Source organism: Podarcis melisellensis (assembly GCF_964234715.1).
Source record: "Podarcis melisellensis genome assembly, chromosome: 2".
Classification (NCBI taxonomy): Eukaryota; Metazoa; Chordata; class Lepidosauria; order Squamata; family Lacertidae; genus Podarcis; species Podarcis melisellensis.
The window spans coordinates 89,971,908-89,988,229 of NC_138529.1; the positions used below are offsets into that span (position 1 = coordinate 89,971,908).

General features: G+C 42.8%; 1 protein-coding gene and 1 long non-coding RNA gene across 3 annotated transcripts in view; one reads left to right on the forward strand and one right to left on the reverse strand.

Annotated features, from left to right (window-relative positions):
* Positions 1–329: 329 nt before the first annotated feature.
* LOC309365377 lies at positions 330–5,262 on the reverse strand. 2 transcript variants are annotated; one of them, XR_014166074.1, is made up of 3 exons: positions 5,056–5,262; positions 3,427–3,516; positions 330–457 (listed from the first exon to the last, which is right to left on the reverse strand). It is a non-coding gene; the product is annotated as an uncharacterized lncRNA (long non-coding RNA). The 2 variants fall into 2 exon arrangements; XR_014166075.1 differs by having other exon boundaries at positions 4,991–5,262.
* Positions 4,328–16,322, forward strand: part of LOC309365214 (uncharacterized protein) — a 36,953-nt gene continuing 24,958 nt past the window's right edge. The window contains exons 1-2 of the mRNA XM_081903440.1: positions 4,328–4,632; positions 13,140–13,275. Of these exons, the coding sequence (XP_081759566.1) occupies positions 4,591–4,632; positions 13,140–13,275 (178 nt within the window). The 5' untranslated portion in view covers positions 4,328–4,590. The remainder of the gene's footprint in view (positions 4,633–13,139; positions 13,276–16,322) is intronic.

Below are 16,322 nucleotides of genomic sequence, written 5' to 3' on the forward strand. Positions count from 1 at the left end.
ACGTTCATTTCAAGAAAGACCCTTTATGCCAGTCAAAATGTATTAAAAGAAAAAAATTATTAAAAATAGCAGTGGGTTAGTTATGTAATGTGATTAATTGCAGTAGTAGGGTGGAAAAAACCACCATAGGCCTTAAACATTCACATGCAAAGTCATGTGTAGGAGTGAGAGAAGAGGTTGAAATGCACAAATTATCTGTTTCATTACATACATTTCACGGGACATTGATTTATTCCTTGTATAATTTAATCAGCATATGGAGAAATTAGATAAATCTATGTGATGCTAAAGCAAGCAGGAGAAACCAGTTCAAGACACAGAAGCAAATAAAATAAAATCTATGGAACTTTGAAACTCAAGGCACTTTCTAAATGTTATAAAGTCCCTTTGCAGATGTCAGTAGCAAAATAACCTTCCTGCTCATCTTGTCCATCCTGTGGTATTTGCATGCCTTACCCTGAAAAAAAAATGTGCATTTTTTTTTTGTCTACTGCGCCCACATTTCTATAGAAATGGAAGGCTTGCTGTAATAACCTCTTAGAACATTTACAATCCAAGTAACAGAAATTCCGGGATTTTTCTTTGCAATGTGTTTATCAAAGAAGAACTAAAGAAACTCAGTGGTACTTTGTCTACGCAGAAATCTTATTTAATCCAATGGAAGTTTATTCCCAGGTAAATGGGGGATTGTTGCGCCAGTCTACATTGTTTCCTCTGTCATTGGCTGCCACAAAACAGTGAGTATTGATAAAAGACCAGAGCTGAAGGTGTGGAGTGTCTAACAGTGCTGTGCCCAATTTTGTTATCCAGCAGTCTTGCAGAAGAATGTTACATCCTGGAAGCTTTACCAGGGCACATGGCAATGATAGCTTTTATCAATACGTCAATACTTCCAATAGTGCTTCTTGTCACTATGACATCCTTGTATGACTTGTGGTGTGAGTGCTGTGCCACAACTCCTCCTCCTCCTCCTCCTCCTCCTCCTTATTATTATTATTATTATTATTATTATTATTATTATTATTATTATTATTTTGTTCTGTTGTTGTAACTAGCCATACCATAAACCATTACTTGCCAAGCACTAGCTGCTAGAATCAGACCATAAAAAAGGTGCAGCAAAGTGTGTCAAGCTCAAGGGTAAATTTATAGAGATATCATTAAAGCTTCCCCTCAGCTACTTCTCTACAGAGCAGTTGCAGTTTCATAAATAATAGTGGTCTAATGAGACTTTGGTGAGATATTTTTCTTCCAATATTTTTCTAGTCTATGCTCAGCAAGGGTTATAGTTTAATTAAAGGATGTCAGAAGAAAAGGAAGCTGCCCCTGAGATAATCACTGCCTGTTGTTAGATAAGTACTGAGGTGAAGACAAGCAAAAAGGGCTATCATGAAAACGATAAATTATGGAGGAGAGGGGATGGCTGATGGTTCAAAAATACAACTGACTTTTTTTCCTTTTAATTTATAAAGGATGCACCAGCACTGCTCTCTGAGTTGCCCTGTGCAGATGGTCTCCAAGTGGGAACGATCAGCTCCATGATGCTCTTGGGAAGGATGTTTACCTTTCAAACAAATGCCTCTAACACTCATTTCAACACTGAGGAATCTGTTACTCTTGCACAAGCTTTTAATACTGGTATCCTTTCCTTGTGGTATGACTTTTAATATTCTGATCAAGGTCTTAAAATGCTGTAAATTACCAAATGAGTCCATGTACATTTAATTATGAAAGGTCAACCAGTAACTAAATTTGCATGTGACATCTATTTGCATGCTAAATTTCGAATACAAAATTTAGGGTTTCAGAATTTTAATGACCATAAGTGTTCAAGTAAAAGGGAAGATAGAAGTGAAATAAAAATGTATGCAACACTGTTAGCATCTTTATTATTCCTCCTCTGAGTTAAGCCTGTACACAAATTACCAAATCTCTCTCTCTCTCTTTACTGAAGCACTTCAAGACATTTGAGTTGTAATTAAGCAGATATAGGATAAGGTTAATTCAAAATATCATCTATATTTAGTGGACAATTTATTTTATTGGTTTCAGGGATGCCAACACACAAAAAGGACTCTAAATATGTGCAGTTTCACAGCTTTGGTGTCTGAAATACCAACTCCAAGCCTAGCCTACCCCACAGAAACGTAGTGAAGATTAAAAGGGGAGAGGAGAAAACACTGTACACAGCCTCTGGGAGGAAAAATGAGACACAAATCAACAACAACAACCAGCCATCTAACCACGTGCAGTCCCCTTCCCATTTTGCCAGTCTTGATAAACAAAAAAGTAGCATTGTGTTGAAGTACAGTCTATATGAATTTTTAACTTGTTACAACTATAAAGTGTTTGATGCTTTTATGGTTGTATTTGCTGAGTCATTTTTTATTTTTGTTTTATACTTCCTGTATAACAATAACTATAAATAACAGCCCAGTGATGGCAATCAGGTCAGTGGTGGCTGTGTGTGAGACATGAAAAATGGCGGTGGTGGCAACTTTCAAAGTTACAGTTTCTTTTCAGTAGGAAGGAGGCCTCATTTACTTCTGAGTAAAACAATTGCCAGCCAATTGTTTTTTATACTGTAAAGGCAGCACACTTGGGGAATAAATGAAATAATGTGTACATGGAGGACTCTCATCTGTCCAGTGTCAAGCTAGGAGCAAAACAAACAGCTTCTCCTATTTTTTTCTGCTGCTCTAGAGGCCCCCCTCCAGATGCTTTGATGCCTGCTGCTTTGGAAAGTTGCCTCCACATTTTGCTTCCTAACTTTCTTTGTACTGCCAATTTATTTACTTTCTTTTAAAAGGAAAGCTAAGAGCCTGGGCCCCAATCAATATGTACCCGCTGAACAAGCCTTGTGAGCAACCCTGATTTGTTATATTATTAGCTGCCCTGTTAGATCAAGTTTGGTTAGGTCAAGTTAGAAATCTAAGCTAGTGTGCAAGAAAATCTTGGCAATGTTTCTGTGGACTCTGTCATACGGGTGGGGCAGTTTGTCCTAATTTTCCTAGTGTTGTATGGATTCATGAGCAAATACATTAATAAGTGTTGGTCATAGTTAGTTACAGTGCTTTTTTGCTTAAAAATGTTTAGGGGTACTCTCATTTTCCTACTCATATTAAAATACTGCCCCTCAATGAGGCCAAACTTAGATTCACAAAATGTTTAGGGGTATGCGTACCCCTGTGTCCCCCCAGAAAAAGCACTGGTTAGTTACAAGGCTCGCTGCTATTTCAGTTTCCTCTCAGTCATTCCCACTTCTTTCCTCAGTTAATTTCCATCTTACCAAGAAAACTTGACTAGGCAGGAAGTATATTATATAAACTGAGATGTGATCAGAAACATTGACACCAGCGATCCTGCAAAATATACATTGAAATTTATTGGTAGTTTAGGCTAACAGTGAATTTCTCTTAATCTTACCTCACAAAATATTAATTTCCAATAGAACATCCTGGTTCAGTAGTCTGTGACTTAAGTATAATACTTCAAATATTTTCTGGCTCCTCTTAGCTGAAACACCAAATATACTTTTTCCTTAGTGCACTGAACAAATTATCTTTAGAATATACTGCTGCCAGGGCAACACTCAATGCAAATCTATTGCTACATATCTTTGGATGCAATTGTAGTCACCAGCACAAAATGATAAAATAATGAGCACTGTATGTTTTTCCTCCCCCAATAACCTTTTCCCAAAGGGGACAGGCTCCAAGCTGAAAGACCGAGTGCTTTATCGTGAGGGAGCCAGATTACTGCTGAGAAAAACAGTGTGAGGTGACTATAAATAACATACGTTTTGCAGCCAGCCAGAGCCACATTGTGGCTATTAATCTTTCTGTCAAACGGCCATCATTTGCCACCATGAAATTCAGACTATGTCTCCAATTACCCCCCTCCCATGGAGGAGTTGTCCCCCAGAGGGTTTTACATAAATATCTACTGGCAGTTGTGGGGGAGGGATCACTGCCGACAAGGAGATGTTTGCTTTTTCACATTTCTTTTTTCTGTGTCCTAATATTTTTTTAAACACACACCCCAATCAGTTAAGCAATGGAAGCATTATTTGGCTTACTATAAGATACAGTCTGACAGTGCATCAGTTTGCAGGTATATGGGTCGAGATGCACGTGCGTTGTGTGTATGTGTCTTTGTCACATGGACATTCATCATTGCCTCAGGAACCTAAGAGTGGCCTTGCTGCATCAGACCAGATATGCCTCTAATCTACTTTCTATTTCCAACAGTAGCCAGCCAGATGCCCTTAGCCAGGCATAGGCAAACTCGGCCCTCCAGATGTTTTGGGACTACAACTCCCATGATCCCTAGCTCACAGGACCAGTGGACAGGGATGGTGGGAATTGTAGTCCCAAAACATCTGGAGTGCCGAATTTGCCTATGCCTGTCCTTAGCTATTAGCAAGGAGTTAAATTTGCCTGGTGGTGGGAAAAGGAGGACAGGGCTCTTGCATTTTCAACAGTTGCACGAAGGAGGGGTTTTCAGCAAGTGTTGCTTGTGGGAGAGGGATTAGGGAAAGGCCATCGTCTTCATGCTCCGCTTTTGCCAAGAGGCCAGATTCAAAAGAGGATGTTGCTAGTGTACCACAGCTGTCGGGAAGAATTTCAGCAGGTGCAACCTGCACATCCCTTGTATTCTGGAGTTGAGATGTGTATATCCAAACTTCAGGTTCCATATGTTCTTATATACCAAAAAAAGTAATCATAAAGGGTAGCCCAAGGAGGAGGCGCGGACTATGAAAACGCATTCTGTGAAGATTCAACGCATCCTTGTTTAGGCTGCTAGAACCTTCTTCCAAAACGCATTACAAGTCATCTTTCATTATGACTTTTGTTTGTCTGCTTAATTGGCTCAGACTGCTGTAAACTGCATGATCTTCTTCCTACAGCTTGTAAGCCACCTTCTGTGCAGCAATACAGAAAGGCGGTATACCGTACAAATTGAAAGTGAAATGAAAGCAGCGTCGCACCTGTCATTGCTATTATTCATAATAATGATAACGATTAAAAAAAAGGTTTGCCTTGACAACCCTACTACACATTGTAACATATGCGAGGCACGGGCTGAAATTCTACGACGGGGGGGAGGGGCAGATCCGTCCCGACCCTTATCGTGTGGTAAACGTCTTTATATATTTTTATTGCCAACAGGAGACAAGGCGCAGATACTTAGTTAACGAAGCGGCCGGTGGGCGGGGCGTTGAGAGGAGCGAGCGAGGGAGAAGGGAGCGCGGCTTCTCATTGGCTCCGCGTCGCTCGCAGGAGTCCTCGGGCCAGCAGCCCCTCCCTTAACCGTCCCTCCCGTGCGCTCTCCTCCTCCCTGCGGCCGTTGGTGCCTCCCGCCAGCGTGTGGAGCCGCGTGAGGGGGGCGGGGCCGCGGCGCGCGAGCCCACGAGGAGGAGAACGTGCTCGGGGCGTGCCCAGGGCGTGCTTCCCCCCTCCCTCTTGGCCTAGCTGGCCTCAGCCAGCCTAGCCTAGCAACGGCCCCGAGGGCTGAGGCGGTTGCATGACCGCCTCGTGCTTCCTCCTCCTAAACCCCCGTCCAGGTCCCGCCCTCACTCGGGTGCTCTCTCTGTGTGTGTTGTATGTGGCCGTGGTCGAAGCTCTGCTGCTCACGGGGCAAGGCGGGGTCCTTGTGGGGCTGACGCGGACTCCCGAGGAGGGCGCCGGGAGGGAGAGGCTGCCTCGGCGGCTGCATTCGCCTTTCCTTTAAGGGCCAAAGCTGCACGTTAGGACGGTGCGGAAAACCCGCGTGGGGTGCCTCACTGTGTAAAGTCCGTGCTTGCGCGCGCCTGGCAAATCTTCCTCATGGCCTTTCCCTCGTCAAAATGATCTCCCCACCTCCAGTCTCCGTTGTTGTGTTCCCTGGCTGAGGGGAAAAACGAAGGCACCTCGTTCTTTTTCTTTCTTTCTTCCATCCCCTCGTCGACAGAAACCGGGGCAGGAAAACGCTTCATGAAAATGATGTGCCAAATAGGGAGGGGGAGAAAGCACTGCGTACCGGCGGCATTTTAAGCTGCTTCCAACCCCCGCCCCCGGTAGGTCCATTTTTCCTGTACTGTATTGCAAGGAAGCACTGGTCCCTGTTTGTGTTTTGCAGACGCTTCTCTGAATTCATTCGTTTTACAAACGTGGTTGTGTCAGAACGCCCTCTTGCCACGCTGGCCCTTTGCACCGTCTCCCTTGAAGGTTGTTGCTCCACGTTTTCCCCTCCGTATTTCTGGCCGGTGCCTTATTGACCTGCCCTCCCTCCCATGCGTGTCTGGCTGCCGGGCCTGTCTGTGTCTCCCCGGGTTTGGCGCACCCTGTGGCGGTTCTTTCCAGAGCCCTTTCCCTTTTTCTTTCCCAGGGTTTCCAGCTCCCTTTTCGCCCACAGCCGAACTGGCGCTGTCTCGCATGTCATCCTTTCCAGACCGCGCAGGGAATTTTCCAAGCCTGTACTTCCTTTCCTTTTTTTTTAGGGGGGCAGTGCTATTTTTACCGGAAGATAGGTGCCATGAACACCTCCCTTGTTCTATAATGGCAGCATGAAAAATAACAGTATGGGGGTGGGACCCAGCTTATGCAAAGAAGTCAACTGCAACTCTTAGCTGGACAGAGATAGCCTTGCAACAGTTATCCATACCCAGATGGATTACTGTAATGCATTGTTGTGCATGGAATGCACCTTTTGAAAATGGTCTGTAAACTTCAGCTTGTGCAAAAAACAGTGATACGATCACATCATGCTGGTACTTTGCTATTAGCACTGGCTTCCAGTTTATTGTTGGGACCAATTCAAAGTGGTGTTTTTTTAACCTAGTACAGGTACCAGGTTACCTGAAGGATTACATATCCTTCCACATACACCTACCTCAACCCGAAAATCTTCACAGAATGCCTCTGCGAAGCGAAGTGTGCTGGGTAGCTTGTAGAACCCAGCAGTCATGAAATGCATTTCCTGGAGAGGTTGGAACCTATGCTCTGGATTTTGTGTTTGTTTGTTTGTGTCCTTGAATATATTTTCTCAGCCCTTTTAACTTTAACATTTTTTTATGGCTCCATGAGATTTTGAGATAAGAGATTTTGTTAAAAAGGTTTGTAGTCAACCAATCTTTACTCAGAGTAGACCCATTGAAATGAATGGCCATGGCTAATGGCCCATCCTTTTATTGACAGCCACCTAGAGAATTGTTATTGTCATTTTTGTATTGTATTGGATGGCAATACAAATACAGCAAATAAACAACTATTATGCAGAACAATACTCTCTAAACATATAGGTTCCATTTGTCTATCATGGTAAGACTTGCTCTCTATTCATTTCTTTAATCCTATTTAAAGTAATATGCGGCTGCAGCCATCACCTGTTGCTTTTGTCTGCTAGTCAAATTTTATTAGATAACTTTTAGTGGAGTAAGTCTGTTGCCAGGAGTTCTAGTGTTAAGGATTATAGAGGGGGGAAAGCCTATCTTCCTCTATACCATGCATTATTTTATAAACCTTTATTGTGTTCCTCTGCCCTTAGTAATATTTAAAACACATAAACTGACCCCCTTCAACTTTCCTTGTAGGGAAGGTACTTCAATCCCTTCATATTTCTTAGTTGCTACTTTTCTTGCTGTACAGTGCTCTTTTTGAGATGGGTCAACTACATACACTATTCCAGAAGTGACTGCAACATAGAAGTATTATGATATTGGCAATTTTATTTTCAGTCTTTTGACTTACAATCCCTAGCATGGAATTTGCCACCTTTATTGCCACAGAACATGTGAATTGGCATTTTCATTGAGATATCATGACAACAATATCACTTCACTGGTTAGTCATGGCCAGTTCAAAGTACATATGTGAATGCAAGGCTTTGTTGTTTTTGCTGTAAAGGGGTAATACAGCTATTCCTCTGGAAATTGATAGGAGAATTTATAAAATGTTGCCCCAAAGTGCATCAATTTATACTTGTATTGGACGTCATTTGCCATTTTGTTGCCCATTCATCCAGTTTGGAGAGGTATTTTCTGGAATTTTTTACTGTTTGAGGAATAACTGGGACAGGTGATGGGTAGGTTTGGGGGATTCTCTGGTCCTGAATGGGGTACCTGTGCCTCTAAAGGACCAGGCGCGCAGCCTAGGAGTCATTTTGAACTCACAGCTGTCCATGGGCGTACAGATCAATTCTGTTTCAAGGGCAACTGTAGACCCTACCTGCTTATGCCCTGTTTTGTCAGAGTGGTACATGCTCTGGTTATCTCCCGTTTGGTCTACTGCAATGCGTTCTACCTTTGAAGATGACTTGGAAACTACAACTAATGCAGATTGTGGCTACCAGACTGGTGACTGGGAGTAGCTGCTGGGACTATATAAAACCTATCTTAAAAGATCTACATTGGCTTCCAGAACATTTACAAGCACAATTCAAAGTGTTGGTGCTGACCTTTAAAGCCATTAATGGCTTTGGCCCTGTATATCTGAAGGAGTGTTTCCACCCCCATTGTTCAGCCTAGACACTGAGCTTCAGCTCTGAGGGCCTTCTTATGGTTCCCTCATTGCGAGAAGTGAGTTATGGGATCCAGGCAGAGGGCCTTCTCAGTAGTAGTGCCTGCCATGAGGAATGTTCTCCCATCAGATGTCTAAAGACATCTTTTGGGGGATAGGGAAGTTTTTAATGTTTGATGTCTTACTATGTTTGATGTTTTAATTTGTTGGAAGCTGCCCAGAGTGGTGGGGCAACCTGGTAGGATGGGTGGCATATAAATAATAAAGTAATACTATTACTTATAAAATTGTGTGTTTCAAAGTAGGTTAATTAATAGTTAAATTTAGAACAAGAAAAAGGAGCAGGTTTTTATTATTGAATTACCGTATAATCTTATTGGAGTTTGATTTTTTTTTTTTGAGGCTTAAAAAATATGTTTATTAAGAACACATCTAGCTGTTAAACAAAGGAGAACAGCATTTAATTGACCCAAAGTCAGAGACGTTACCTCATTATCATGAGGTCAGTTATAATTGGCCTTGACTGAGAAACCAGGACGTGGCAAATAACACATTAGTTTGAGGGTGGGCTTCCTTTTGATAGACACTGTTCTTATGAGGCATGTGTTCTTATGAGGTGGCCAGACATGGTATTTTTGTCCCATGCTAATGGTCTATCCATTACAGGAAAGATACAGGAAATTGAATGCAGATTTCCAAAAAATAGCAAGGAGAGACAAGAAGGCCTTCTTAAACGAGCAATGCAAAGAAATAGAGGAAAACAACAGAATGGGAAGAACCAGAGATCTGTTCAAGAAAATTGGAGATATGAAAGGGACATTTCGTACAAAGATTACCATAATAAAGGACAAAAGTGGTAAGGACCTAACAGAAGCAGAAGACATCAAGAAGAGGTGGCAAGAATACACAGAGGAATTATACCAGAAAGATATGGATGGCTCGTACACCACAGGTAGTGTGGTTGCTGACCTTGAGCCAGACATCCTGGAGAGTGAAGTCAAATGGGTCTTAGAAAGCACTGCAAATAACAAGGCCAGTGGAAGTGATGGTATTCCAGCTGAACTACTTAAAATTTTAAAAGATGATGCTGTTAAGGTGCTACACTCAATATGCCAGCAAGTTTGGAAAACTCAGCAGTGGCCAGAGGATTGGAGAAAATCAGTCTACATCCCAATCCCAAAGAAGGGCAGTGCCAAAGAATGCTCCAACTACCGCACAATTGCACTCATTTCACACGCTAGCAAGGTTATGCTTAAAATTCTACAAGGAAGGCTCAAGCAGTATATGGACCGAGAACTCCCAGAAGTGCAAGCTGGATTTAGAAGAGGCAGAGGAACCAGAGACCAAATTGCAAACATGCGCTGGATTTTGGAGAAAGCTAGAGAGTTCCAGAAAGACATCTACTTTTGTTTCATTGACTATGCAAAAGCCTTTGACTGTGTCGACCACAGCAAACTATGGCAAGTTCTTAAAGAAATGGGAGTGCCTGATCACCTTATCTGTCTCCTGAGAAATCTCTATGTGGGACAAGAAGCTACAGTTAGAACTGGATATGGAACAACTGATTGGTTCAAAATTGGGAAAGGAGTACGGCAAGGCTGTATATTGTCTCCCTGCTTATTTAACTTATATGCAAAATTCATCATGTGAAAGGCTGGGCTGGATGAATCCCAAGCCGGAATTAAGATCCCCGGAAGAAATATCAACAACCTCAGATATGCAGATGACACAACCTTGATGGCAGAAAGTGAGGAGGAATTAAAGAACCTTTTAATGAGGGTGAAAGAGGAGAGCGCAAAATATGGTCTGAAGCTCAACATCAAAAAAACGAAGATCATGGCCACTGGGCCCATTACCTCCTGGCAAATAGAAGGGGAAGAAATGGAGGCAGTGAGAGATTTTACTTTCTTGGGCGCCATGATCACTGCAGATGGTGACAGCAGCCATGAAATTAAAAGACGCCTGCTCCTTGGGAGAAAGGCGATGGCAAACCTAGACAGCATCTTAAAAAGCAGAGATATCACCTTGCCAACAAAGGTCCGTATAGTTAAAGCCATGGTTTTCCCAGTAGTGATGTATGGAAGTGAGAGCTGGACCATAAAGAAGCCTGATCGCCGAAGAATTGATGCTTTTGAATTATGGTGCTGGAAGAGACTCTTGAGAGTCCTATGGACTGCAAAAAGATCAAACGCATCCATTCTTAAGGAAATTAGCCCTGAGTGCTCACTGGAAGGACAGATCGTGAAGCTGAGGCTCCAATACTTTGGCCACCTCATGAGAAGAGAAGACTCCCTGGAAAAGACCCTGATGTTGGGAAAGATGGAGGGCACAAGGAGAAGGGGACGACAGAGGACGAGATGGTTGGATGGTGTTCTCGAAGCTACAAACATGAGTCTGACCAAACTGCGGGAGACAGTGGAAGACAGAAGTGCCTGGCGTGCTCTGGTCCATGGGGTCACGAAGAGTCGGACACGACTAAACAACAATGGCCTATCCATCTAGCTCTGCTGAGCTGACTTAGCTTGCTAGCATAATTTCCAGGGGGTTTCTGTTGTTTGGCAAAATTTAATCAAACCTTGATTAATTCAAACTTTTACTAAATTATGGGGAATTATATGATACCCAATGAGAATTCTGTTTTGAGCATTAGACTTTTTATTGAAGACTCTATTAGAACAAAAAGATAAAGATAGGTATTGCCTTTTTTGTAATGGGATAAGCAATCCCTTTGGCTCCTGTGTGAGCATCCAGGGGCCATAGGAAGCATCAGATCTCCCTCTCTGAAAGTGGAGCGAGTGTCACTGGATATCTCAGAGATTGAGATCTGTGTCAGATTCCCTCCTTCCAGCCCTAGACCTACCACCGTTGGAATGGTAAAGCTGAAAAAGGGATATCTGGAGGTGGGTTAGAGGTGTGCCAAAGGAGAACTGTGCGGAAGCTTTGGATCCAACACCTTCCAAGAACTCTAAACTCAGAGAGAGAACTGTGGTAGCCCTGGAGTTGGTATAGTCCAGTCCCATTTTTTCCAGGGGAAAAAAATAGAAAAGGATGTAGGAGTGCATAAGCAATTCTCCACCCTTATTTCCTCCATGTCAACTAGGGCTTGACACAGTACTGGATATGGCTGATGCCCAGCCATCAGCCTCCATCCCCTGCCTTAGGATTGCACACTTAGGGGATTTTAAATTCCTTGAAGACCAGCTCAAAAAAAATTTGGGATGCACTCCTAAGCAACACTTAATTGGAACTAGCTTCATTGACTGCATTTGGGCTTACCACAGCGTAGATATGGTTCGAATCATGTCATAAGTGGGAAATAAAATGCATGCCAAATGCATTTCTGGATTGCACTATACATTATTTGTGCAAAACATAGAATGGACAAGCTTAAACAATCTAACACAGGAATGTAAGAGAAAATGAAACTCCTCTGTTGTACATCTAATTAGATTTATGTCTATTTTGCTGGGCATATTAAGTATTTTAAAATCTGTGAACTGACATTTAGCTGCTTAAATTATAATATATGAAGTTGCAAACAAGAAATGCCTTATGCACACAATCTGTGAATAAAAGAAGTGATGTATGGAGCTACTAGGTGGAATTCATCTGATGAGTCTCCGTCAACTGAAGTGTCAGGAGCTGGAGTCAAGAGAAGGTCAGCAATGAGAAGACACTAGTGTCAGTGAAGTTAACTCTTTAGTCAAAGAAACCAAAACAGTGCAGGCCTAGTGATCAGAGCAACTCTTCCCAGAAGGTCTTGCCACAATGAGTCAGTTGCAAGGACTGAAGGTCCCCGCCTTCCCCAGTTCTTTCCCCAGCAGCATAAGGCTCTGTCGCCTTGTCTCTCATTGCTTTGGCCTCTTCAATTCTCTGCATGTTCTGGGAGACCAGTGAGGAGGGGAGGTGGTCACAGCAGGATGGGGAGCCTCCCTGGATTCTTCCGCAACCTGCTTTCTCTGTCTCCTGGCCCCCTTCCTCTCCTGCCTCCAAGTCTCCCACGACTTGTCCTCTGCCACAGGCTCTTCTGCACACTAAACCCTGTTGCCTCATCAGCTTCCGACACCACCTCCTCCCAGTCTTCTCCATCTGCATCCAGCCAAACCTTCCACAAGGACTAGGGCAGTGGGGTTTCCCCCTCTCTTTACCCTGTGGCACAAATTGATACGGGGGAGGTTGGGTAGGAGAACCCTCAGAACATTGTGCTAGGGGAGGGGATAATTCCATCAGGCAAGCTGATCTCATAGAATTGTAGAGTTGGAAGGGATCCCAATGGCCATCTTGTCTAATGCCGTACAATGCAGGAATCTCAACTACAGCACCCATGACAGATGGCCATCCAACCTCTGCTTAAAAACCTCCAATAAATAAATAAATAAATAAATGTTTGCACGGATGGAGCAAGCAGAGGAGTGTGATGTTGAATTCCTCCCACTATCTTTTTAGAACAAACACATTCTCAAAATAATCATTGCAAGTAGGACTAGTGAATTACTAATTTTCTAAAAACAAGTGGGCAGTGGAATTGGGCTAGAATTGGGCAGAACCTTTAAAATATTCTTAAGTACAATCTTCAGCTATAGACTGTGGGTGTGGACCATGTTTTGATAATTTTGTCTGCACCTCTGGTTTTCTGTCTAGATTGGCAATACAAAGACATCCACAAATCAATTCACCAGCTCAAAAGAACATCTGCTTCCAACTCTGGTGAACAGAACACTCAAGACCATACAGATCCCTGCTACAGAGGTTTCATTTCCACTGCATTTTTTAACAGGTAAGAAACAGCAGGAGACTTTTATGAGTAACAGCAGAGAATGTTTCTTACCTTTCCCTTATCTCATATTAATGAGAGATAACCTGCCTCTCAAGCTCTGTGCATGCCTAAGGACTTGAGGGGGCAGTGGTAGGTAGCTGACTAGTACGCTGAGCCAACATTTTGAGACCCTGGGATATACAGATACCTGAAAGTTTCCCTTCAGTGGAGGGTGGAAGAGTGATTTTAATCAGGGCAAAAGAACAGTAAGGGAAAGGGAAAGGTCCAGTCGTGGCTGACTCTGGGGTTGCGGCACTCATCTCGCTTTATTGGCCGAGGGAGCCGGCGTACAGCTTCTGGGTCATGTGGCCAGCATGACTAAGCCGCTTCTGGCGAACTAGAGCAGCGCACAGAAACGCCGTTTACCTTCCCGCTGGAGCAGTACCTATTTATCCACTTGCACTTTGACTTCGAACTGCTAGGTTGGCAGGAGCAGGGACCGAGCAACAGGAGCTCACCCTGTCGCAGGGATTCGAACCACCAATCTTCTGATCGGCAAGTCCTACACTCTGGGTTTAGACCACAGTGTCACCCGCGTCCCTAAAACAACAGTATATAGCATCAAATAAAAAAACAGATCACTAAAATATAGAGCGAAACAATGAAAAATTTTAAAAGAGCCAGGACATATGTGTGTGTGTATCAATCATATAAAAAAGATCACTGGAAACGTATTCAAGCAATGATGGGATATCAATAAAGAAGGAGCTGTTCTAACATCCCTGGGTGAAGAGTTCCATGTAGTGGACTCCACAGCAGATTAGGTTCACTCATAAGGACCAGCCTTCCACTGTATCTCAGGAGGCAAAACGATGTGCAAAAGGCCTCGCTAGATGACCTCAGATGGTAGAAAAATTCATTTGGGAATGGTGTGATAAGATCCTTGGACTTGACACCCAAGTTGTAGTCTCTACAAGTAGCTGTATTGTTGCACGCCACCCCAATATAAAAGCAGTGCAGTATTCCAGGAGCTTACCCTGGGTCCATGTTTCCTTTTTGGAATGAGGCACAGTGAAGATTGTGGTTTTCTTAGGATATAGGGTTTATTTACACACTTAGGATATATGGTTTATTTACACACATATGCAATCTGAGCCTATGATGGAGGGTTTCACAGCATCAGCACCCCAAGAGGGCCTTGCTTTCCCCATAGCTACACTGTTAGATTCAAACAGAAATCAAACATTGCTTGACTCTCTGGCTTCCCAGCTTGATGCTTTGCTTCTAGCTCACATCACACAACTCTCTGCTCTCAACTCTGCCTTTGTTCTTCTAACCACCAGCGAGTTGAGAGAGGGGACCCCACCTATTTCCCATCTTGCACAGAGCCCCTTTCTTTGTTCCCTTAATGGCTCATGACCTCACCAGGAAGCTAGCTTGGCTACTCCAAGAATTAGAAGGGGGCTCTGGCATTCAGCCTAACCCCCACGAAACTCATAACACAATTATCTGTGTTGAACAAAGGCATTATGGGAAAAGAAGCCCAAGCACTACTTTTAACATTCACAGGAGCAAATTGACTAGGTAACACATGTGCATAAGGAAGTTCATATTCCTTTTTGCTCCTCATGTAGAAGAGTTTGAATATTAGGCTTTATCGAAACATGACAAGAGGAATAAAGCAAAAGCAGCTTATACTATAAATGGAAAAAAATCTGTTTGCATCAATCAGTCTAGTAGCTGAATTACCGTAATCAAGCTAGAGTCCTTCAGATGTTTTGACCTATAGCTCATTGTCCAAGACTCCCAGTGGCTGTGCTGACTGGGATTGGTGGGAACTGTATTAAAAATGTCTGAAGGGCACAAGGTTGGCATAGGTTGCATAATAATTTCAAAACTTTCCAGGTTGCCTGGCTGATGCTTCGAGGTTTTAGCATGATAGCCATGTCAAGGACTCAAAACTATTACAGATTAGGGTCACTATTGTATATTCTGTGTACATGTTTATTATTATGAGAAAATAATAAAGTTTAGAGCAGATAACAAGTATTTATCATAAACACATTTGAGTACATCTCCTGTCCATTGAAAAGCACATAGGTAGCATTAGATTACATTTCTAAAACTCTGTTGACATTTACTTTTTCTGTTCTTTTATTTCACTTGTTGTGCTCTTCGTGCTTAGTGTCTAGGGCTAGTAGCCCGGAAGGCAACAGGGGCATGTGGTCAATCATTTGTGTGAATTGATGAGACGGTATTTGTTACCATAGATTTAACTAGTCTTATTCAGACATGACATGCAGATTTCCCTTTTGATAGAGGATAACAGTCATTTTGAGAGACACCCACCCACAAAAGCCACAGACATGATGCCTGACTCAAATCTTTACCCACTGCTTTGCAATGCAAAACTGGTGGAGTTTTTGGTACTTTCTGATTAAAGCAAAAGTATTTTACAGGGGTTTTCCAGCATCTTAGATGGTTGCTCAAAAACAAATCAGCTGAGGTTAGTGGAGGGGGACGGAGACATTTTTTTTTTGCTTATCTTTGACGCTCATTCAAAACAAAAAATAAATCAACCCCAAAAGAAATTGAGTGTGGTAAAACATGGCAATACCACTCCAGGTGTAGGAGAACAAATCATACTGCAAGGGCTTTATTGGAAGAAACAGCTAAGGTGGGCTTTTTGATCAGCATCCACTCTTACAAGCTCTGGCACCAATGCTAATGCTATTGCACAGTGTTTCCCAACCTGCTGTTTTCCAGATATTTTAGACTACAGCTTCCATCTGTCCCAGCCAGTTTTGGAGTTGCAGTCCAAAACATTTGGAAAGCACCAGTTTGGGGAAGGTTGTTATAGAGGCATAGGAATCACTTTGGAACTTGTAGCATTTGGACACAGCATACCAAAATATTGAAAGCCTTCTACTTGAAAACATCCAAAGCACAAAAGGCATGATATATTGGTTTTGAGGAAGCCTTTATCTCTTATAGTGCAGGTAGTCATACTCTGGGAAAGGAAAAGGACTGTTTCTAGGTGGTCACTGTTGTGTGTTGATAAAGTGAAT